Source organism: Callorhinus ursinus, unplaced genomic scaffold, assembly GCF_003265705.2.
Source record: "Callorhinus ursinus isolate GAN/ISIS: 27379988/994484 unplaced genomic scaffold, GSC_fseal_2.0 scaffold86, whole genome shotgun sequence".
In the NCBI taxonomy this organism is placed as follows: Eukaryota; Metazoa; Chordata; class Mammalia; order Carnivora; family Otariidae; genus Callorhinus; species Callorhinus ursinus.
Window position 1 is genome coordinate 1,174,792 of NW_027397148.1, and position 25,934 is coordinate 1,200,725.

The 25,934-nt window shown below is 39.8% G+C and overlaps 1 protein-coding gene across 11 annotated transcripts in view; it reads right to left on the reverse strand.

The window, feature by feature from the left end:
• Positions 1-25,934, reverse strand: part of CEP192 (centrosomal protein 192) — a 146,337-nt gene that overhangs the window by 116,483 nt on the left and 3,920 nt on the right. For 6 of the 11 annotated variants that reach the window (XM_073888048.1, XM_073888046.1, XM_073888044.1 and 3 more), the window contains exons 1-6: positions 25,719-25,924; positions 25,103-25,273; positions 19,084-19,251; positions 18,019-18,144; positions 9,545-9,720; positions 1,961-2,013 (exon numbers count right to left, since the gene is read on the reverse strand). In XM_073888048.1, the coding sequence (XP_073744149.1) occupies positions 1,961-2,013; positions 9,545-9,720; positions 18,019-18,144; positions 19,084-19,251; positions 25,103-25,273; positions 25,719-25,786 (762 nt within the window). In that variant the 5' untranslated portion in view covers positions 25,787-25,924. Of the gene's footprint in view, positions 1-1,960; positions 2,014-9,544; positions 9,721-18,018; positions 18,145-19,083; positions 19,252-25,102; positions 25,274-25,718; positions 25,931-25,934 lie in introns of those variants that run through there. The other 5 variants (XR_012376801.1, XR_012376800.1, XM_073888049.1 and 2 more) reach the window with 3 other exon arrangements.

Genomic DNA, 25,934 nt, shown 5'->3' on the forward strand with positions numbered 1-25,934 from the left:
CCCAGAATAAAAGGTAACGTTGCCTTCTACATGTCAACTTTATTTCAAAATCTTAGTATATATCAGACAATACCATCTTTAAAATTAGACTGCAAAATACACAATTTTTAAGATAAAAACAAGGGCTCTCCATACAATTGCATACTTGTAGAGAACAGTGCTGAACCATGCTCATAAAGATCTAAAGGTGTGGAAACAAAAAAAACAAATGAACAAAAAAACAGAAATAGACTCAAACACATCCGAGAAAAAAGTGGTGGTTCCTGGAGGGGAGAGAGTGAAACGATGGGTGAAATAGATGAATGAGAGGTACAAAATCCCAGTTATAAAATATGTAAGTCACAGGGATGAAAAGTACTACATAGAGAATACAGTCAGTAATATTGTAATAACTTTGCATGGTGACAGAGGGTAACTACACTTCTGGTGGAGAGCATTTATAATGTATACAGGAGTTGGGCACCTGGGTGGCTCAGTTGGTTAAGTGACTGCCTTCGGCTCAGGTCATGACCCCTGGGTCCTGGGATCGGGTGCCACATCAGGCTCCCAGCTTAGCAGGGAGCATGCTTCTCTCTTTGCTGCTCCCCCTGCTTGTGTGTGCGTGCTCTCTATCTCTCTGACAAATAAATAAAATCTTAAAAAAAAAAATAATGTTTAAAGTTGTTAACTGCTTTGTTGTATACCTGAAACTAAAGAGAACATTGTAATATCAACTATACTTTAATTAAAAATAAGAAAGAGAGGTGCCTGGGTGGCTCAGTCGTTAAGTGTCTGCCTTCAGCTCAGGTCATGATTCTAGGGTGCTGGGATTGAGCCCTGCATTGGGCTCTCTGCTCAGCAGGAAGCCTACTTTTCCCTCTCCCACTCCCCCTGCTTCTGTTTCCTCTTTCGCTAACTCTCTATCAAATAAATAAAATCTTTAATAAATAAATAAATAGATTGATAGATAAAAATAAATAAATAAAAATAAAAATAAGAAAGCTGGGATGCCTGGCTGGCTCAGTGAAGCATGCAGCTCTTGATCCCAGGATTGTGAGTTTTAGCCCCATGTTGGGTGTAGAGATTACTTAAAAAATAAAAAATCTTTTAAAAAATTAATCAAATAAATTAAAAAGAGCTTATTCTCACCACTCCCCTCGCCCCTAGACACACACACACACACACACACACACACACACACACACACACACACACAGAAGTGGACCTAAGTTCAGGCTCAACAAACAGTATTTTATTCCAACCTACCCCCTCAGCACAGTGATTTACATAGGGGAGAACATATGACCCAAGTGAGCTCATTAGAGTTGTTGTCTCTTTTTTTTTTTTTTTAAATTTACCCTCAAAGAAAGTTCACAGTCTTCTTTTTTGGTCACGAAAGTTAAGAATGTAGGCTTAGGTTGCCTACAATGAAGACAGCCTCCTGATTATTCAATTACTGAGTGCCAACTATGTGCCAGGCACTCAAGATACAATAAACAAAACAAAGAGGGGTGCCTGGGTGGCTCAGTCAGTTAAGCGTGTGCCTTGGGCTCAGGGTCATGATCCCAGGGTAATGGGATCAAGTCCCGCGTGGGGCTCCCTGCTCAGCGGGGAACCTGCTTCTCCCTCTGCCTGCGGCTCCCCCTGCTCGTGCTCTCTCTCTCTCTCTCTCTCTCATAAACAAATAAATAAATAAAATCTTTAAATAAAATAAACAAAACAAAGAGAAGCCCTTACCCTCCCGGAACCATCTTTCAAGAGGGAACCAGCAAAGAATGAAGTAGAGCAAAGCTGAGAAGTCCTAATGACACAGGAAGCCCTAGACCAAGACTACTTTCACATGCTGATTACTTGAAGCAGTAACATGGATTTCTGCTATTTTTCTAACTAAAATTACTGCTATTTAACACTTACAGATTCAAAATAGAAACTTTCACTCTCCTAATAAGACACCAGAAATTGGTAACATATAAAAGATTACCTTGTTCTCCTTATTATTCATCCATGGTTGTAAACAAAAATCAACAGGTGAGTCTGTTTGAGAAAACAAAAATAACTGAGACCAAATTATTTTATCAACTAAATACCCAGTAACCCCTAAAAATTACAAATTAATGAACTAAACATTTTTCCCCTAAGTAGAATAGAGCACTTTTAAGTGATGGTATAGGAACTTATCACTGGTCAATTTAATTAAAAAACTGTCAGGTTGGAGAAATATGAAAAATTATACCAATATGCCAAAAAACCCTGAATATGAATCTAATCAAACCTTTAAAGCTAACCTTTTCCTTTATAGAGGATATAGGGAAGAGAGAAACAAGAAAAATGACAGCATGACTAAGCATACAGACAAATCCAAATCATGGAACACTCTACAGGGGACGGACTGAGTTTTTTTCAACAGGAACTGACTTAGGACACACAACAAATAATACAACGTAACATAAAGTAACCTTCTTTGGACTCCAATTCAAGCAAACTAACCTGGATAATTAGTAAAATGAACACGGACTAGAGTACTATATGATAATAAAAGAACTGTTAATTCTGTTACAGTGTTAACAGCACTGTGGTTATGTAAGAAAATATCTGTATTTTTAGAGATGCATACTAAAATATGTAGGAATAAAACGATACTTGAATTTTAAAATATCAGGAAAAGTAATAAAAAAACAGAAGGGAAAAAGCAAACATGACTAAATCTTATACTACCTGAGATTGTGGGATAAGTATATGAGTTTTTCTTAACGGATATAAAATTTGCATACCATGAAATCACCACCTTCTTAAAGCATTCAAAACAGTGGTTTTTAGTATATTCTCAAGGTTGTGCAACCATCAGCACTCTTTAATGCCACAATATTTTCATCATTCCAGAAACACACACTGTACCCATTAGCAGTCATTCCCCATTCTCCCCTTCCCCTGGCAACCACTAATCTACCGTCTCTATGGATTTGCCAATGCGGTGTCTACAGATGTCTGTGGACGATCAGAATCTTACAACATGTGGCCTTTTGTATCTGTCTTCCTTCACTTAGCCTAATGTATTCAAAGGTCAACCATATTATAGTACACATCAATACTTCACTCCATTTCATGGCTCAGTAATACTCCACCATATGGACACACTACATATTATTTATCCATTCATCAGTTGATGGGAGATTTGAGTTGTCTCCACTCTCGCTATTGTGATTAATGCTGCTATGAATATTCAGGTACAAGTTTTTGTGTAGACATGTTTTCATTTCTCTTGGGTATATACCTAGGACTGGAACTGATGGCTCATATGATAGTGCTATGTTTAATGTTTTGAAGAACAGTCAAACTACTTTCACAACAACTGCCTCATTTTACATACCCACCAGCAATGAATGAGAGTTTTAATTTCTCCATATCCTCACCAACACTTGCTATTTCCCAACTTCTTGATTATAGCTATTATAATAGGTGTAAAACGATTATCTCATGGTTTTGATTTGCATTTCCCTGATGACTAAAGATGTTGAACATTGTTTCATGTGTTTACGGGCCATTTTACAACTTCTTTAGACAAATGTCTATTGAAAACCTTTGTCCATTTTACAGTGTTTTTTTATTGAACTGGAAGACCTAAAATCTGGATGCCACTCCCTTACTATATACGATCTGCAAATATTCTCTTCCATCTTTGTGCTGCCTTTTCAGTCTTTTAAGTCTTTTGAGGCACGAAAGTTTTCAATTTCAATGAAGTCCAATTTACCAATTTTTTCTTTTATTGCTTGTGTGGAGTTAATACCATTCTCACTACTTTCATACATATTTAACACTTTTCATCAAGAGAAATACAAACAGCCACTAACGTTTTTAACAAAAACATACAAAGTACATTCATTCATTAATCCTGTAATATGGGCTAAGTACTGAACCACAATTTGGAATTACATGCTATCTTCACTACATAAGAATACAATACACAGTTTAAAAATATTTAGCTTTAATTTCTCTGACAAAAGAGAACATACAGTACTTAGAAGCAATCTGAAAGCAGAGCCTTTAAGTTATTTATTTCTTACAATCTTCCCCTAAATTTGAAAACAACTGTTCAAATGACTCCAAAGCATTCAACTTGGTTTTCTTAGAAACAATAATTTTAGAATTTATAATTCACCAATTTATACAAAATAAATTTAGGAACAAAAATGACTAGTGGTAATATCAATTAATTGGGCGGTGGGGGGGGAGTGTGAAAGGTGTGTCTTAAACACAACATGTACTGCGGCCATCTGACAGCATGGTTTCCAAAGGAAAGGAGCTTTCAGCTTAATCAGTGAAGACAATTAAAAGATTAATCAAGAGGACGGTGGTCCAAGATGGCGGAGGAGTAGGAGACCTAACTTTTGTCTGGTACCAGGAATTCAGCTAGATAGCTATCAAACCATTCTGAGCAACTAACGAACTCAACAGGAGATCGAAGAAAAGAATAGTAGCAACTCTATGAACAGAAAAGCGACCACTTTCTGCAAGGTAGGACACACAGAGAAGTGAATCTGAGGCTTATATGGAAAGACAGACTCAGAGGGGGAGGGGGAGGGGGGAGGCGTTCTGTCAGCCGGGTACTGGCAAGTGACAGAGCGTAAGGGCACAAAATCAGAACTTCTAGAAGTCGGCTCCGGTGAGGGATGTCACTCTGGTGGCTAACCAGAGGGGGTGGGGGGTGGAACCCTCACTGGGACAGTGTGGTCTCAGGACCCTCGGGGTCACTGAAAGACTGGGGGTGCCTGAGTGTGGCAGAGCTCCCAGGTATCAGAGCAGGGAAGCCGGCTGCAAAGAGTGAGCCCAGGAGTGGGCTCTCAGCTTGGGGTTGCCATAAACCATGATCCGCAGCACAGTAGGGCCCTTGCTCTTCAAGCAGGGACCCAACAAGCGGCAGATCCGGGGAGACTCCCCTTCCTCCCCTGGGAGGAGCCTCATGAGAGCCCATTGCAGGAAATCAGCTGGGTTTGGAGACTCCAAACAGGGCTGTGTGCCAGAGACAGAAATGCTTGGTCATAGGCCGGGTAAGCACGGAGTGTGGCCAGAGACCAGGGAAATAGGAGTGACTGACGGCTTTTCTCTGGGGGCTCACTGAATGGGGCCCCAAGCTCTCGGCTCCTCTGGAGCCAGAGATTGGGAGACTGCCATTTTCATTCTTACCCTCTAAAGCTGTGCTGAAAGCCTTCAGGGAAAAGAGCTACTGAGAGCAAACCAGAGCAGACTGCTTAGCCTGGACCCTGGCAAAGGCACTGCAATTCCATCTGGGGCAAAGACATTTGAGAATCAATGCAACAGCCCCACCCCCAGAAGATCAGCAAGAATATCCTGCCAAGACCAAGTTTAGCGATCCATGAGAACTGCAAAACTCTAGCGCTAGGGCACAAAGAAGTCACGGCTTTTTTCCCATGATTCCTTAGTTTTTCAACTTTAATTTCTTAAATTTTCTTTTTTTTTTTTGAATTTTTCTTCTTTCCTTTTTCAACCAACTTATCAATTCCTTTTTAAAAACCCTTTAATTTTCATTTTTACAGTCATATTCTAACCCTTCATTGTACTGAACCTTATTGTTGGTATATATATATATATATATATATATATATAAGATTTTCTTAGTTTCTGCAGTTTCTAAAAGACCAAAATATACCCAAAATCTAGTGTATGATTCTATTCTAGTCACCTAGCTGATCACATACATTTTTAAATTTTTCTTCCTTCTTCTTTCAACTGACTTATCTTATTATTTTTTAAAATCTTTAATTTTCATTTTTCTAGTCATATTCCATCCCTTCATTGTATTTAACCTTATTTTTATGTGTGTGTATTTATATATAAGTTTTTCTTACTTTAAAATTTTGGGATGCAGTTTCATCTAAAAGACCAAAATACACCCAAAATCAAGTGTATGGCTCTGTTCTACTCACAAGCCTGATCATATTCTTTTTTTTTTTTTCCCTTTTCCCCCCAGTTTCGGGTCTCTTCTGATTCATTTAGTGTATATTTCTCTGCAGTCGTTGTTACTCTTTTAGCAATTTGTTCTCTTGTTCATCTATTCCTCTCTGGACAAAATGACAAAACAGAAAACCTCACCTCAAAAAAAAGAAAAAGAGGCAGTACCAACTGCCAGGGACCTAATCAATATGGACATTAGTAAGATGTCGGAACTAGAGTCCAGAATAACGATTATAAAGATTACTAGCTAGGCTTGAAAAAAGCATAGGAAACACTAGAGAATCCCTTTCTGGAGAAATAAAATCTAACCAAGTGGAAATCAAAAAGGCTATAAATGAGGTGCAATCAAAAATGGACACTCTAACTGCTAGGATAAATGAGAGAATTAGTGATATGGAAGACAAAATGATGGAGAACAAAGAAGCTGAGAAAAAGAGAGATAAACAACTACTGGACCACAAGGAGAGAATTCAAGAGATAAGTGATACCATAAAGTGAAACAATATTAGAATAACTGGGATCCCAGAAGAAGAATGAGACGGAAGGTATATTGGAGGAAATTATAGCAAAGAACTTCCCTAATCTGGGAAAGGAAACAGGCATAGAGAACCCCCCTCAAAAATCAATAAAAATAGGTCAACTCCCCAACATATAATAGTAAAAATTACAAATCTCAGAGACAAAGAGAAAATCCTGAAAGCAGCTCAGAACAAGAGGTCTGTAACCTACAACAGTAGAAACGTTAGATTGGCAGCAGACCTATCCACAGAGACTTGGCAGGCCAGAAAGGACTGGCATGATATATTCAGGCTGCTAAATGAGAAAAATATGCAGCCAAGAATACTTTATCCAGCTAGGATGTCACTGAAAATAGAGTGATAAAAAGCTTCCAGGACAAACAGAAATTAAAAGAATTTGTGATCACCAAACCAGCCCTACAAGAAATATTGAAAGAGGTCCTCCAAGCAAAAAGAGAGCCCAAATGTAACACAGACCAGAAAGGAATAGAGACAATATACAGTAACAGTCACCTTGCAGGTAATACAATGGCACTAAATGCATATCTTTCAATAGTTACCCTGAATGTAAATGGACTAAATGCCCCAATCAAAAGATTGTACTAGAAGTCCTAGCCTTGGCAATCAGACAACAAAAAGAAATAAAAGGCATCTGAATCAGCAAAGACGTCAAACTCTCACTCTTTGCAGATGATATGATACTTTATGTGGAAAACCCAAAAGACTCCACCCCAAAACTACTAGAAGGAATTCAGGAAAGTGGCAGCATATAAAATCAATGCACAGAAATCAGTTGCACATCTATACATTAACAGTGAGACAGAAGAAAGAGGAGTCGATCCCATTTACAACTGCACCCAAAACCATAAGATACCGAGAAATAATACTAACCAAAGAGGCAAAGAACCTGTACTCAGAAAACTACAGAATACTGATGAAAGAAACTGAGGAAGACACAAAGAAATGGAAAAACGTTCCATGCTCATGGATTGGAAGAACAAATACTTTTAAAATGTCTATGCTACATCAAGCAATCTACACATTTAATGCAATCCCTATCAACATACCATCAGCTTTTTTCACAGAAATGGAACAAATAATCCCTAAAATTTGTATGGAACCAGAAAAGAGCCCAAATAGCCAGAGGAATGCTGAAACAGAGAACCAAAGCTGGTGGCATCACAATTCTGGACTTTAAGTTCTTTACAAAGCTGAAATCATCAAGACAGTACGGTACTGGCACAAAAACAGACACAGAGAACAATGGAACAGAATAGAGAGTCCAGAAACAGACCCTCAACTCTATGGTAAACTAATCTTCAACAAAGCAGGAAAGAATATCCAATGGAAAAAAGACAGTCTCTTCAACAAATAGTGTTGGGAAAATCGGACAGCCACATGCGTAAGAATGAAACTGGACCATTTTCTTTCACCATATACAAAAATAGACTCCAAATGGCTGAAAGACCTAAATGTGAGACAGGAATCCATCAAAATCCTTGAGGAGAAGACAGGCAGCAACCTCTTCCACCTCAGCCGCAGCAACTTCTTCCTAGAAACATTGCCAAAGGCAAGGGAAGCAAGGGCAACAATGAACTATTGGGACTTCATCAAGATAAAAAGCTTTTGCACAGCAAAAGAAACAGTCAACAAAACCAAAAGACAACCAACAGAATGGGAGAAGATATTTGCAAATGACATATCAGATAAAGGGCTAGTATCCAAAATCTATAAAGAACTTACCAAACTCAACACCCAAAGTACAAATAATCCAATCAAGAAATGGGCAGAAGTCGGGATGCCTAGGTGGCTCAGCCGGTTAACCGTCTGCCTTTGGCTCAGGTCATGATCCCAGGGTCCTAGGATCAAGTCCCACATCGGGCTCCTTGCTCAGCAGGGAGCCTGCTTCTCCCCGTCCCTCTGCCTACTGCTCCCCCTGCTTGTGCTCTCTATCTCTGACAAATGGATAAATAAAATCTTTAAAAAATAAAAAATAAAAAGAAATGGGTAGAAGACATGAACAGACATTTCCACAGAGAAGACATCCAAATGGCCAACAGACACATGAAAAAGTGCTCAACATCGCTCAGCATCAGGGAAATATAAATCAAAACCACAATGAGATACCATCTCACACCAATCAGAACGGCTAAAATTAACAAGTCAGGAAACGACAGATGTTGGCGGGGATGTGGAGAAAGGGGAACCCTCCTACACTGTTGGTGGGAATGCAGGCTGGTGCAGCCACTCTGGAAAACAGTATGGAGCTTCCTCAAAAAGTTGGAAATAGAGCTACCCTACGACCCAGAAATTGCACTACTGGGTATTTACCCCAAAGATACAAATGTAGTAATCCGAAGGAGCACCTGCACCCGAATGTTTATAGCAGCAATGTCCACAATAGCCAAACTATGGAAAGAGTCCAGCTGTCCCTCAAAAGATGAATGCATAAAGATGTGGTATGTATACACACACACACACACACACACACACACACACACACACACACACACACACAATGGAATATTATGCAGCCATCAAAAAATCAAATCTTGCCATTTGCAACGACGTGGATGGAACTAGAGGGTATTATGTTAAGCAAAGTCAGTCAATCAGAGAAGACAATTATTATATGATCTCACTGATTTGTGGAATTTGAGAAACAAGGCAGAGGATCATAGGGGAAGAGAGGAAAAAAATGAAACAAGATGAAACCAGAGAGGGAGGCAAACTATAAGAGACTCTTAATCTCAGGACACAAACTGAGGGTTGCTAGAGTGGAGGGGGGTGGAAGGGATGGGGTGGCTGGGTGATGGACACTGGGGAGGGTATGTGTTGTGATGAGCACTGTGTATTGTGTAAGACTGATGAATCACAGACCTGTGATACATTTATGTTATTAATAAAAAAAAGATTAATCAAGAGACCATTTCCTGTAAAAATATTAATGGGTAAATGCCAAACCATAAGTGATTTCAGTTTACCGTATTGTAGCTTAAGATAAATACCAAAGATAGATAAACAAGAAAGGAAATTGAAATATATACATTAGAAAGTAATTTCTGAAAGTTTAGTACCTTGCACTTGTTCCAGTGGTGAAATCCTATCAACAGGATCTTGGCTCTGAAAGGGTTTTGCAGTTTTAACTTGCTCCTCTTCTGTTCTTGCTATATCACTTTGCAAAGTAGACTCTTCAAGAACAGCAACTGACAAATGCTGACTTTCTTTATGATTCTTTTTCTTAGAGATAGAACTTTTCATGAGGGAACAGAATAATGACTAAATGTTAGTTACCTTGGGTAAATCAATAAAATATTCATTAATCAGTTGTGTATTTAATCTCCCAAAAAGAAAAAAAAAATGGATACAGTGAAAAGAAAAATTTCTAGGACCAGCCAGAAACTATAATTGGCTCCACTGTAGGTACCCTGGGGACTGCACATCATTTTGGGTCCAGAGATACACAGTCTACCAAAATCAAATACAGTATCATATTGCTATTCTGCCTCTTAAGTGATAAAATGAGGGTTTTTTTTCTTTTCCAAATAAGTATCTCTGAATCTATCATATGTGGAGAAAAACTCAGCTTTCTAAAAACAAAACAGACTTAAAGGATACTAGTGTATTTGCCAAAAAGCTGATTCTCTGAATATGAAATGCTTTAAAAGTTTTACTTTTAGCCCCTGCCACTGGCCTTGTCCCCATCTTTGTATCTCTGTTGTTTTATATATGTATGCCAATGTTTTTCCTTAAAGGCCATTTTCCTCCCAATCTTCTACAAAAGCTCGTGGGTCTGATGCAGCTCACCACAGCCTTCTGCCAGCAAGAGGGGGATGAACTTTCTAGAAAAAGGCCTCTAAACACAATAAATTCATCATCTGACAAACTGGTATCTAGGGATAGGCTTAAATCTGACCAGGATGGATGAAAAGAAGATAATCCTTCCATATATTCCAAGTGCTAACCCTCTGTGCCTGAGGCAACTCCCAACTCTTAATTTATCTCCCAGGTTCTCCATCTCTGTATTGGGGCTGTAATACATAGAAAGCCATTTACCATCAGCTCAATCCAAAGGTGCATTTATAGGTAGATATAGGAAAGTTTCATCCCAATCAAACAGAAGCTGAGTAAAAGAGAGGGTAGAGGTAGGTGGAAAGACTGTAAGTGGATACAAAGTTGTATGATAGAAGAAAGAGAAAAACAGGTGTGGGGGTGTGCACAACAAAGGAAAATGACAAAATGAAAAGGCAGTCTACAGAATGGGAGAAAATATCTGCCAATCAGATCTGATAAAGGGTTAATATCCAAAATATATAAAGAACTCATACAACTCAAGAGCAAAAACAAAAACAGAAAGCAAACAAGCAAACAATATGATTAAAAATGGGCAGATCTAAATATTCTTCCAAAGACATACAAATGACCAATAGGTACATGAAAAGATGTTCAATGTCACTAATCATCAGGGAAAGGCAAATGAGAACCACAACGAGACATCACCTAACACCTGTTATAATAACTACTATAGAAAAGACAAGAGGGATGCTTGGGTGGCTCAGTCAGTGAAGCACCAGACTTAGGCTCAGGTCATGATCCCAGGGTCCCGGAATCAAGGCCCGCACGGGCTCCCTGCTCGGCGGGAAGTCTACTCCTCCCTCTGCCTGCTGCTCCCCCTGCTTGTGCGCGCACACTCTCTCTCTGACAAGTACAAAACATCTTTAAAAAAATAAATTAAAATAAATAAAAAAACAAAAAAGACAAGAAATAACAAGTGTTGGTGAGGATGTGCAGTGCTGGGATGTGAACTGGGAATGTAAATTGATGCAGTCACTATGGAAAACAGTATGGAGGTTCTTCAAAAATTAAAAATAAAAACTACCATATGATCCAGCAATCCCACGTCAGGGTATTTATCCAAAGAAAACTAAAGCCCTAACTCAAAAAGATATATGGCAGCCCCATGTTCACTGCAGCATTATTTACAATAGCCAAGATGGAAGCAACCTAAGTGTCTGACAGATGAATAAAAAAAATTTTGTATATATATAACACAATGGGATATTATTCAGCCATAAAAAAAGAAGGAAATCCTTGCCATTTGCAATAACATGGATGGACTTTAAGGGCATTATGGTAAGACAGAGAAAGACAAATACCACATAATCTCATTTATATGCAGAATCTAAAAATAAGAACGAAAAAACTAAGCTCATAGATACAGAGAATAGATTAATGGTTCCCAGAGGTAGGGGATCAGGGGCAGGAGAAAAGGGGGAAGGGGGTCAAAAGTTACAAACTTCCAGATATAAAATAAGTAAGTCATAGGGACATAATGTATAGTATGGTGGCTATAGGTAATAACACTGTACTGCATATCTGAAAGTTGCTAAGAGAGTAAATCTTAAAAGTTCTTATCACAAGAAAAAAAAATTCTGAAAACTATGTAAGGTGACAGATATTAACTAGATTTATTGTGGTGATCATTTAACAGTATATACAAACATCAAATCATTACATTGCACAACTGAAACTAATGTTATATGTCAATTATATTTCAAATAAATGAGAAAATGAAAGAGAAAAAAAAGACAGTAAAGGTCCCTAGGTGACATATTTAAAAAAAAAAAAAAAGGTGGTGGGGAGGCAAAATGGTGACATGAAATAAATAAAAAAGAAATCATGACATTTGGGTTTATATTTCAAAGCCCCCCACTCCAAGAAGAACATGTGCACTTTACCCTTGAACAAGATGGGGGTTAGGGACACTGACCTCCTGCCTAATTGGAAATCTATGTCTAACTTCTGACTCCCCAAAAACTTAACTACTTAATTGAACTACTGTTGACTGAAAGCCTTACAAATAACATATACAGTCAATTAAGACACACTTTGTATATGTACTATATACTGTATTCTTATAATAAAGCTAGAGGAAAGAAAATGTTATTAAGAAAATCATAAGAGGGTGCTGGGTGGCTCAGTTGGTTAGGCGGCTGCCTTCGGCTCAGGTCATGATCCTGGAGTCCCGGGATGGAGTCCCGCATCGGGCTCCCTGCTCAGCGGGGAGTCTGCTTCTCCCTCTGACCCTCTTCCCTCTCGTGCTCTCTATCTCTCATTGTCTCTCTTTCAAATAAATAAATAAAATCTTTAAAAAAAAAAAAGGAAAATCATAAGAAAGAAAATACATTTACAGTACTATGTATTTACTGAAACAAATCTGCATATAAGTGGACCCACGCAGTTCAAGGGTCAACTGTAGTGTGACCATTAGAACTTTATGATAACAGAGCCAGTTAAATTAACCACCTCCCCCTAAATCCACTTCCTCAAAACTATAGCTATCACTTGTTTAGCCCATCAAAATTCTTCAAACTAAGTCAAATATTAAGTTAAACAAGCTTCAAGTAAAAGTGGCAAGAGTAACTTCTAGAACTGCATGAAAATGACAATAAGGACATCTATAAAAGTGAAGCAATCTGGATGAGAGCCACCAGTCCTAGCCCAAGCTTACCTCAGATTCTAGAATCTGAAAAGCAGACGGGGTATGCAGGAAAAACAAAAGCATGGTCCAGACAAGAACAAAAGGGCCTGGAAGCAGAAAACAAATCTGCCAGGAAGAACTGCAGAAATGTTTCCTGACTACAGTAGGAAGGAGGACAGGAGGGAGTCCAGAGGGAGTCCAAAGGGAGGGGATGACTGAAAGCCTATCAGATGCCCGCACTGGGCAGTGCTCCACTCCCGCTCCACAACCCACGCAAACAAAAAAGCAGTGTCAACATGACGCTGCACATCTAGGAAGGCTCTTCTTCAGAAAAGGCATATGAAACGCCTGTGCACAATGAAGTTATGGTGGTGATAGCAGTGTTAACCACCCAGCATGGAACTCGGAAAGTGAAGCTGGCCATGAGGACTGCCCAGCTCACATGAAGACCTAACAGAAATGAGATCTGGATACCCACTAGCCCACACTAGCAACCTAGAAGACAGCCGTAAATCAGATGCAGGAGAAGGAACAGCTTGAGAGATAAAAATAAAGATGAACAAAGTAAACAACCCCAGAGACAAGGATAATTTATATAACTTTGAAAAACCTCAATTAGAATTCTCAGAAAACATTGAAGTCGCTCTTATATCCACAAAAAGGAACCATTACAAAAAAATGAAAGACCAGAAAAAAGAGCTCTCAAAATTATGACTGCCAAATGATTTAATAGAAGGGTAGGGAAGAAATTAGGAACTTTATCTAGAACATTGTCTACTTGCACTGAAACAAAAGAAAAACAAAAACAAAAAAGGAAAAGGGAAAAAAATAGTGGAAATAGATCAACCCAGGCAATCCAAAACAGTAGTCCCAGAAAGGAAGAAAAATACAAAATTACCAAATAATTAATTATCTAGAACTAAAGCACACAAATCTCTGGATTGATGCCAATTAGAATTTATTTGGGGGTGGGGGGAGCACTCACCAAGGACTCGGAGGATTCTAAGAGTTTCCAGAAAGAAAAAGTTCAGATACAAATGGTCAAGAATCAAAATGACATCAGGCTTCTCACACTATGTAGCAACGCCTTCAAAATTTTGTGAAAGTTATTTTTACCTTTAAATCCTATCCTCAGCTAAAATATTCATTAATTCCAAAGTCAGAATAAGGATATTTTCAAAACATAAATTCCACCCTCCCCCAGAAGGAGCCACAGAAGCCATCCTCCACACAGGGCTAAGAGCATGCCTCTGCAGGCTGTGTACCCACCATCACAAGCAGCCATAGGAAGTCCAGGCTCTCAGACTAACAACCCAAATCTTCAGACTACTCAATGGAGGCAAGGAATAGCCCCAAAGCATCACCTCTACCCAATGAAAGTCTAGAGTGAGACCAGTACACTTCATCTAGGACTACGCCTTACCAGGTTGTCTATCTTCCATTAACAGGATCGACAAGACCACTTCCCAGACCTTCTGGCCCACATCAAAGAGTCAAGAGGTTACTTCCAATATTCTCCTCCCCTCCCCCCATGTCTAACGTCTCATTGCCAAAATCAGTTCAATGAGACTAACTTCATGATGCCCTTCAATAAGCCCAGGACTCCTTACTCCTGACATTCAAAGATCCACAAGCACATTCCCCCCTACCCAGCCCAACAAACCAACCCTGGATGAGCAAAATCTTGCTATTTCTGAACCCTTCCTATGAACATCCCTTTTACCTCACCGTTTTAGGGAAAACCTGGATGTCCTGTGAGGACACTGCCTCCCTTAAACACTGGCAAATGAAGACTATCAGTCTCTCCCACAGCCTTGGAATCACTGGGCATGGAGATGGAATGTGTGTCTCCATCAGCATGTCCCCTCAGTACAACTTCCAGATCATCCTCAATAAAGCCTTCTAGCCTGGAGTCGCCTATGACCCCTTCATGGCATCTTCCTTAGTACCTCAACTCTATAATCCTTTGATGCAACCCAAGCCTCCAATCCACTCATATCACCACATCTCACATTCCCTCACCCTTCTGCTATCCTCTCCTCTTCCTTAACCTAAATCCCATGGCCAATCATCACACACCCTCAACTTCCTTATCCCTCATTGCTTTCATCAGACTACAAGCCCAATTAAACCCAACTCTCCCCTCACATCTTGCTAGCACCCCTACAGCTGAATGTGGTTGGAGAAAACATCACAATCACAGTAAATTCATGACCATGACCCTCGAGTGAGACTCCTGATGCTGTCGGACAATGGCACTATTTCCCTCTCTGTTCACTCTCCACTCCCTTGACTGTTACATCTCTCTACTGCCCCTCTACCCTGAGTTGATGTCATGCCTCCTACCGCACTGAGAGACCCTAAGTACAGAAAAGACAACTTCCACAGATTCTTACCAGACGACCATGTACCCACACATTCTGCCTTCCCACCGGTTAATACAAAGGAGTTATCCATGGTCCTACCTCTCTAGTCATTCCTTCCACGACACATTAGATCCTGGCCTCTTATTTTTGTAAAGGTGTTGCTCTAGCAAGTCTCTTCTTTCTACATAATCAGACTTTTCTGTTTCAGATCATTCCTATTACCACATAAACTTGCATCAACCTCTCCCCCCACAAAGGAAAAAAGAAAAACTTCTCTTGATCCACTATACTCACCAGGTATCACAGCCCCATTTCTTGGTTGCCTTTTGCAGCACACTCACCATCTCCAAAACTAACCTCCCATTCTCTCCTAAACTCACTCTCCTACACCACTGTGCCTCCTCCTACTTCCACCAAAACCACTTGTCAGGGTTACCAACAACCTAACCTACGCTAATTCCAATGGTCACTTCTTAGTCCTCATTTTATTTGACACAATTGGATCCCTCTCTGTTCTTTTACATATGTTCTTTATGTGGCTTCTGACACACTGTTGTCTTCCTACCTCCAGCCACTAATCCTTAGTCTCCATGTCTATTCCTCCTCTCCCCAACTTAACATTGAAGTGCCCCAACATGAGGCCCTGGTGCTCTTCTATTCTCCATCTACCTTACCCCTTTGATAATCCAACCTCCTAAGGGGTCTTCCTGCTTCCAGACTTGCCTCCCAACAGTCTATTCACTCCACGGTAGCCAGAGTGAACCTTTTAAAACATAACCCTCTAAAATCTCCTTCCACCTCTCTCAAAATCTTGCTCACCCCGTGGCAGCCTCCTTCCTGCTGTTTGAACACAGGTATGCTCCAACCTTAGTGCCTTTACACTCGTGCAGCCTCCACCTGAAATCCTCTTCCTCCTAATGTACATGGCTAACTGCCTCCTTCAAGTCTTCACCCAGATCTTATACCTCCTCAGTGAGACCCACACTGACCATTCCCTTCAGCTTACCCATTTACCCTCCTTATCATGTTGGTTTTTTTCTAGCACTTTTCCCTTCAAATATACTATAAAATTGGTATTTTTTTTAAGATTTTATTTTTTGAAATAGAGAGACATAGCGAGAGGAAACACAAGCAGGAGGAGTGGGAGAAGGGGAAGGAGGCTTCCCACTGAGCAGGGAGCCCAATGTGGGGCTCAATCCCAGGACCTTGGGACCATGACTTGAGCCGAAGGCAGACGCTTAATGACTGAGCCACCCAGGCATCCCTAAAACTGGTATATTTTTAATGTCTTTTTGTTTTAATGTCTGTTCTGGTATTTCCCAAGTACTTAGAGAAGTACCTGGCACACAGTAGGCATGCAGTCAAAAATACACATGGAATGAATGAGTATTCAAAGAGTTAACATCTTTAATATATAGAAAGTGCTTATACCCAAATGTTACCAAGAGGCAATTCACAACAAAAATATAAGTAATGAATAAACATTAAAGTATGTTCAATTCCATAAATACTCTATTATAAATTCAAACACAGAAAACTTTAAGAATGCCTGTAATACCACCAAGAGATAACTACCATTTACATTTTGGTTTATAGCCTTCCAGATTTTCTTCTATGCACTTATGCATGTGTACAAATTTTTTTACTTCTAAAATCAAGGATCAAAAATAATACCACCAAACGTTGGGGAGTGCTCAGAGAAGTAGGCATTCTCATCATGTACATCTTCTAGTGGAAGTGTAAAGTGGTACAAATCTTCTAAAGAGCAATGTGGTGCTTTGTAACAGTCTTTAAATATTAACTCAGCAATTTCAATCCTAGGAATTTATCTGAATACAATAATCTGCTAGGTGTGCAAAGGTATACATAAAATTCAGTAAATTTATAATAGCAAAATTCTAATAATCTAAACGCCTAATGTAGTGCAGTCATTAACACGACACATATCTACCTTAATTATAATTGAAAGATGAGAATATACTAATTTTTAAAAGTTATAAATAGTATGTACAGTTCAATCCCACATTTGTAAAAAAAAAAAACTTAATATGTACATGTATAGGTGCATAGAAAGCAGTTTGGAAGGGGCTCCTGGATGGTTCAGTCAGTTAAGTGTCTGCCTTCCGGCTCAGGTCATGATCTCAGGGTCCTGGGATCAAAGCCCATGTCAGTCTTGGCACTCAGCAGAGTCTGCTTGTCCCTCTGCCCCACCCCCTGCTCTCTCTCTCAAATAAATAAAGGCAATCTTTAAAAAAAATTAAAAAAGCAGTCTGGAAGACTATAAATAATAACTATTCTCTTATTTTTTTTAACATCTTATTTTTATGAGTAATTTTTAAGTAATCTCTACACCCACTGTGGGGCTCAACCTTAAAACCCTGAGATCAAGGGTCGCATGCTCTACCGACTGAGCCAGCCAGGTGCCCCAATGACTATTCTCTAGTTAATAAGACTACAGACTAATTATCTTCCTTATAATTTTTCTGTATTTTCTACCTTTTTTAAAATGAGTTTATGTTACTTTTGGAATGAGAAAAGGTATTCTGAAAGCACTAAAAATGGTTGTGATTAAAAGCATATAAAGAAAACTCTTTTAAAAAGATTCTCAGAATTATTCAGAGACACAGTCACTCTTTCATTTTCCACAAGACTGAGTGAGACCTGCTTTTAACATGGCAAAAACAAAATGTAGGTATGAACTTACTCATCATCCTGGAAGCTAAGTTGTAACTTCTCTCTTGGGTCAGCTTCACTCTGGTTACTGGGAGATGATTCAGATGGAACTGAAAACTTCCCTTCTACTAAGTAAGATGCCTGGATATCAGAATACCTACATAAAAAAAATTCGTTTTGTTAATAGTTAAATTATGCATATTTAAAATTCACCATGACATTAGGGCCACATGACTATAAAACCAACTGCTAGGAGATAAAAACAAATAGGGCCCCCAATGTTCAAAACCATTTTAATGTGAAAAGCACTGAAAACCTATGTATCAGGAATGAGGTGTGTATGTATTAAACAGAGTAACAGAAATCTTAAAGCTAAAAGTTTTTAGAGTTAACCCCTTCATTCCAAAGGTAAAGATAATGCTTCTTACCAAATGTTCAGGTTGGGAGGACAGGAAAGTAGATATTTAAGTATGGGCAAACTTTACACATCATACAAGATGGATGAACTGTACACATCACATATGGAGATACAATTCAAATTACTAGCTGCCAGTAAGGCTGAAAACAATTAGTAGACCAAAAGGTCACTGGTACTCAGTTCCAAATCCACCTACCCACTACTGACTAAGGCAATGGAATAGGGAAATACGTAAATTTTTATAACAATTATATATAAATATATATAATACACGTACACATATATCACATATTTATACATAACATACATATCATATTACATATATAAATATATATAAAACAAAAGCTCAAGCTTGGCTGAGAAATTTTTAAATATATTTTTTTATTTATTTGAGAGAGAAAGAGAGAGAGAGAGAGCACGGACATGTCCCCACGCCAAGTGTACAGGTGAGGGGTAGAGGGAGAGAATCCCCAAGCCAACTCCCTACAGGGCGTGGAGCCCAACTCAGGGCTCAATTCCAGGATCTGAGATCATGACCTGAGCCGAAACCAAGAGTTGCGACGCTTAACCGACTGAGCCACCCAGGTGCCCCTTGGCTGAGAAATTTTGACAGAAGTATCAAGGTATTGCAGGCTTTCTAGACCTTACAAAAAAATCATGTGTTCTAACAGTTCTTACCTGTTGTCAGCACTGGATCTATTTCTAGCAAGTGTTGAAACAGCAACAGGCAAGCCAAGATTTGAAGAAAGAGTGACATTTTCCAAAATCTCACTATTACCAAGTAATGAATTGGTTAAAAAGCCTGGAAATGACTCCTCAGCTATTCCTCGGAAATCTTCCATCTCACTGCAACGATAAGTTTTTTTTAAAAATCAAGTATTACTATAAAACCTTCTCAAGTGATTAAAAGTCTCATAAATCTTAGAAAAGTGATAAATCTTAGGGAAAAATCATTTTCTTGGAACAGCACAAAGGGGATAAAATCAACAAGCATTTGGAGGTAAAGTAATTCTCAGAATACTTTGCTACTTCACAGCTGAGACTACAAATGTCAAACTTCCTTTTTATAATTAACATAATAACAAAATACAACGCAGCTTAATTTACTCTTGGTTTACTATAGCAAAGACTACCAATTGCCACACTTATCTAATAAAGAAGCAAAGACCCGACACTCAAGGAATATACAGATGATCTCAGGATGTACTTAAAAGTCTACTGGTTAGGTGCTCATTCTAACATGGACTAGGAAAAAAAAAATTAACCCAGCAAAATCTAGCCCCTGATTTCAGAAATTATTCTTAAAGATGAGTAAATGTTAGTTTAAAAAGGAAGTCCATTGAAGGAAAAATTTAAGTTAAATCAAGTACAGCCGGCACATGGACAAGGCAAAAATGGTGAAAGTGGTACTCAAAGGACTAACTCTGGAAAAAACTGGCACAGAATCTGTATTACTGAGAGACCTTCCAGCCCACATTGGCCACTGGTTCTATTTAACCCTGGTTACAGTACTTAGGAGATGAATCTCAAAATTATTTCAGTGTTTATCATGTAAGGGCTATATGTCATTCAGTAAAAAAAAATTAAATCATGAAAGGCTCAATAAATGAGAAAGTACTGGCCCTGTGCCTTGAAAAAGGAGTAGAACTTTTACAGGCCAAGTATGACATGAGTGGGTTCTTAAAGACGACAAATAAACATGAGCAAAGGAGAAAGAGAAGTAAGATTTACTGCATACCCACGACCTTAACTCATTCATCCCATTTTATGAAGAAACAAACTGAGACTAAATTAGCTAAATTTACCCAGGGTTGCACAATTAATAAAATTCAAACCCAGGTCTGACTCCAAAATCCGCTCTAAGTACTAAGTGTGTGGTGGCAATAGCCAAGTGCTTCAGTGTGTTTTGGCAATGGGTGTACAAAAAAAGATGGTGAATGAAACCATGGAGTCTGATTCTAAAAGCCTTAAAAGGTGTATTAGGAAGTATGGACAGTATTCTGCATTCCAGGGAAGGACTGATCTTGGCAGAGGAAGGGAGAGGGCTTAACACCTGACAGGATATTGAAAGAGCTACCACAACTGGTGAGATAGAGGACAATGATGGACTATGCTGGGACCAATGATAAATGCACTCAAGTATAGGTTTTAGGGGGAATGGGCTAACTTAATTACTCTATAAAGTAGAAAATGTTTAAGACCTTTAGAGAGCTATAAAACTTATTTGACTGTGAAGTATCCAGGCTCCTGTGGGAAGCTCACCTCTCTACCTGCACTTGATCCCACCCCTGTCACTAATGCAGTGACAACCACTCCAGCAACTGCCCTCCCCCTAACCGTCGTCAAATCTTCTCTGGGCAGCCGTTCCCACCAGCATGCTGTTAGTTCCTCATCTTTCAAAAAAGTCTTCCCCTATCTCATACCCTGTTGTCCCCCTGTAGCTGTACCACTTCTATCTGCCCTCCCTTTACCACACACTCCTCCAAAAGGAATCACTACTGGCATGTGATTCCACTCCTGTCATCTCCTGGACCCACGCTAAGCTGGCTCTTAACCCACCACCCCATCAAAACACTTGTCAATCACCACTGAGCTCCCTGTTGCCAAACCCCATAGGCCCACAGTCAATTTTCTTCACTGGTTTCCAAGACACAGCTGTCTCAGTTCTCCAACCCCACCAGCTGCTTCTTTTCCTTCTCCTTGGCTGGTTCCTCCTTATCTCCTGGACCTCCATTATGTGAAGGCATCAGGGCTTGCTCCTGGACCCCTTCCACCTACCCACTCTCTTTGGGTGATTGCCCTCAGTTTCAGAGTTTTAAATACAATATGAAATTTAAATCTCCAGCCTGGGCCTTTCCCCTGAACCTCAGATATGCAACTACCTACTAGACATTTCCACTGAGTTTATCTAACAGGCACCTAAACCTGAATTTTGATTCCATCACCTTCCAACCCCCTCAAGAAAGCCTGCTTTTCAGTCTTCCCCACAGAGAAAATGACAACTCCATTCTCTAGCTGCTCAAACCAAAAACCTCAGTGATTACTCACCACCACCCCCAACACACACACACACACACACACACACACACACACACACACACACACACACACACACACACACACCTTAAAAGCAATCCCTAGGCAAATCCCAAAGTCTTTACCCAACAACATAACCAGAACCTATCATTTTTCTCACTACTTCCACTGCTATCACCTTGGTCAAGCCACCACCACCTCCTGCCTGGATACTCACTACAAGATACTTTCAACTATCTCCACACTTCCACTCTTCCTCCCCTAGCCTATTCTCCACACGTTGAAATTATCCCTCTTAAGTCAAATATTGTCACTCCTTAGTGCAAAACCCTCCACTGGTTTCCCATCTCATTCAGACTAAAAGTTAATACTTAAAATGGCCAACAAGGGGCTGAATAATCTGCTCTCACTCTCTACTACTCTTCTCCTTTGCTTGCTCCATCCTCACCACCCTAACCTCTCTGCTGTCCCCACAACCTGCCAGGGCTCCGGGCTCAGGGACTGTGCCCTGGCTCTAACCTCTGTCCAGCACACTGATGCCCCAGATAACCTCACATCTTACTTTTCCACTTTTTTCAGGTTTTTGGTAAAAGTCCACTTATCTGTCTGGTCTCCCTCACCAACTTTCCTCATCAACTCCCATTTCCTTGCCCTTCTTTCTTTTTTCTGTGGTGCTGACCACTATCCAGCATGCTATATAATTCACCTATTTAACTATTTTTTCTCCATATTAGAATGTAAGTTCCATGAGGGCAGCGACTTGGCCTATTTTACCCCTGAATTTTACCTAAAGCAGTGCCTTGCCCAGAGTAGATCCTCAATAAATTTGTTCAAAAAATGAATGTCTTCAAACTATGTCAATACATAGCAAATTTAACACCAACTATCATACAAGCACCCTTCTCTCAGATCATGTCCCAGCATTTTCCTTTCTTTTCTATTTCTATTTGCTTTTCTTGATTTCTATAAACATGTTCAAAACGATCCCATATTAGGATGGAGGAGGTAGGAAACCTGTTCCCATCCTTCATGTGCGCTTCCTGCCACCACCTTCTTACCTCCCCTTCACAGCCAAGTGTCTTAGAAGAATCCAAATCATAACTTCTATAGCTCACATGACATCTTCTTCCTCTATCTATTCCTTACATGGTAGGGATACCCAGGATTCTGATCCCAGATCTTCTGTCATGCAATGTACATCTTACACTCTTAGGTAGGGATCTCAAAGTCAAATGCTTTTAGGCACTAATATTATCAGACAATAGGACTGTAAGCTGAGATCAACTAGAAGTTACAGACCCCAAGGTGAACACATTCCAATTCAGTAAGAAACACTGTTGCCAAATAAAATAGATCTATTGGTGGAGCCCATTCCCAAGGGCAAAACAGGTCTATATCCCAAACATACCCTAAATCATTCCACACCTTTCTATGTCTGCTACCACCATCCTACCGTACTGAAAAGCCTCCCAACCAGTCTCCATGCTTCTATTCTTGCCACCCTACAGTTAAATATGGACCATTAAATACAAACCAGGTACCATGCCCTTACTGAAAACTTCAGGGAGCCACCCCATCCTCCACCCCTGAGGCTCATGACTCACCATACACTGGTGTCTCTGTTTCTGTAACATCCAAGCCCCATCCCTACCTTGGGGGCCTAGAGTACTCAGCTAAATCTCTGTACCAGCTAGCTCCTTCCTAGCATCCACCTTAATTTAAATGTCACCTTGTAAGAGAGGTGATTCCTCATCATTGATCAAATGTAGCCCCACAGTCTCTCACAATTGTTTTAATTTCTTCCAGCACTTATCACTAATTGTGTATAAAATACACTATTTGTGTTTTTCTTTCCCCACTAAAAAGATTGCTCCCTGAGAACACAGGCCTTGCCAATCTGTCCATCACTCTTACCGAACACCTATAATAATGCCTAACATATTTATGAAATATTTATGAAAGAAGTGAAGAACATCTTTAACATCTTTGACTTTTTAACTTTTTTAAGGAAACATTAATGACTATTTCTCTCGCTCTCTTTTTTTTAAGTAGGCTCCATGCCCAGTGTGGAGCCCAATGTAGGGCTTGAACTCATGACCCTGAGATCAATATCTGAGCTGAGATCAAGAGGCAGACACTTAACCGACTGAGCCACCCCAGAGGCCCCACCATCTTTGACTTTAGAATATCAGTATCTTGGGGACATTTCAATCTTGTTCACCCATACAGTCCCAGTAATTGATACAGGGCTGGAAATACGAACTGAACAAAAAAACAGGTTGAAAGAAATAATCTGTACTCCCTCGCTATCTAGCTGATATATGGTGTCTACTCTATTTTCAAGTAATACACTAAGTATTTTATATACACTTCTCTAATCCCTGCATCAAATCTGCAAGGTAGCCACTATCCCTACTATTGAAGGAACTGAGGCCAAGAGAGGTAATTATGAGAATTTTCCAGGCCACACAGCACAAGTGGGAGCAGAGGATTCAGAGCCAGAAAAGCCTGCCCCAGAGTAGTCTCCTTTGCACTAATGCCATCTTCCTCATTTTCAAATCACTTCAGCTCAGACCTCTATCCTGAACTCTAGATTCCCATTTCCAAATGGTTCACCCCTAACACTCTCTCAAGTGGTGCAAAGTTAACAAATACAAAACCAAACTTATTATCTTTTCTCTACCCATTCTATTACCTTTAGTTTGACCTGTGTTATCCCTATTCTCTTGCTATACAAGCCAGACACTTGGCACCATTTCTCTTGTTTTCTCAGTCATCAAATTCTAATGCCTCTAACTCCAAACAGATCTCTGGAACTGAGATTCACTTCTATATTCCCAACACCCTATCACGTTAATCTAAACCATTACATTAAGTCTTCCAAGTAGCCTTCCCACCTCCAATCACTAAGTTTATTCATTCGTTTACAGACATGTAAACCACATTAAAATATATCCCAAATTCTTTAAGGATTTATCCCTAGAGTCAAATCCAAGAAAATTCAGATATTAAGCAAATATCATTCATGCAACAATCATTACCAAGGGCAAACCATGAAACACACTCTACTTATCATTGGAAATGCAAATATAAAGCAGCTCCCCTTCACGGAGCGGATGACCCTCATCAATTATAATCAATTATGACCCCTATTAATTATGACAGTGTTAAGTCCTGGGATGGAGCTTGGCTACGGGCGCAGTGGTAATACAAGCCAGTGGAAGATCCCTGGAGATGTAATCCAATACCTGATCTATCGTTTCCAAAAGGATTACACTTGTTTAAACCATCCATGGACATACCACATTCCTAGGAAAAATTCCCTAAATATTGCATAGCCCACCCACCCCTCCTCTATCACCTAAACATTTCCTTTTCTTTTACTGTGTCTGAACTAAGTAGCCATCTTTGGGATCTCTCTTACTTCCTTAAAGCAGTAACCTCACATTTTCACATTTGAACTTACCAGTATTTAACTGCTTTAATTATATTTCTGGATATATAAAAATGTCATTTACTGTAGTCATTAATTGGAAGTCTACACGTACACATTCAAAAGCATACGCTGTCAAGCTTCCCTAACATTCATCATTTACTTTTGGTGTTCTAAGAAAAATCTGTAATTAGGTAGGCATTTAATACATTACTTTTCAAAGCTTACCATAAACTTTGATCACAAAACTGAAATTCGTTGAAAAAACTGATTTTGGAGCAGTAAAAATTCCAGTCGAATGACCTCAATATGCTAACAGCAAACGGAAATACTTTCATAAAAACATCTGTTCTCCAAACGACTGCTTCGAAAGGGACCTCATGTTTTACAAAACAAAGTCTGTAATTAAGAGAAATCAAAAGTGTAATGATATTAAACATTGTCTTCATTCATGGTTTTTTGTGTTTTGTTTCCCATAAAGAAATCAGATGTAAGGAATGTAAGAAAGGTACTGGGAGTAAATGTGAACGCGGCCTAGCAGAAACCAAAACAAAAAGTGAATAACCGGGTGACACTAGCAGACCCCTCTGTATTTAGTTAACAACGTTACTTCGCGGGTCAGTTTTGGACAAAAAGGAGAAACAACAGCCTATCACAACACACATGAAGCAAACACCCGGTCAAGAGCGCTTTGCAACAAGAAACTCCAAACCAAAGCGCAGAGTGCGCTGGTCCCAAGAAGTCACCAAGTGGAAGAAAGTGGGGGGATACCAGGATGTGATCCCCAAAATCAAAACCTGTTTTTTTTAAAGTCAATCTCTCAGAGGCGCCCAACTGAACTCACTGAGCGGAATTCTGCGTGACGGTCGGGCTGAGTACGAAGGGTCGAACGCAGCAAGGCCGTCGGACCATAGGCAGCGCCCCGCAGCCCCCGGCCCGGAGCCTGCGCCCTGCGCCCGACCCCGGCCCAATCGCTACTGCCCAATCCTCCCCACAGCCGAAAAGCCTGCTGAAAGCGGGTTCGCGTGCCCCCTGCCGAACCGCGGTCAAGACACAGGAA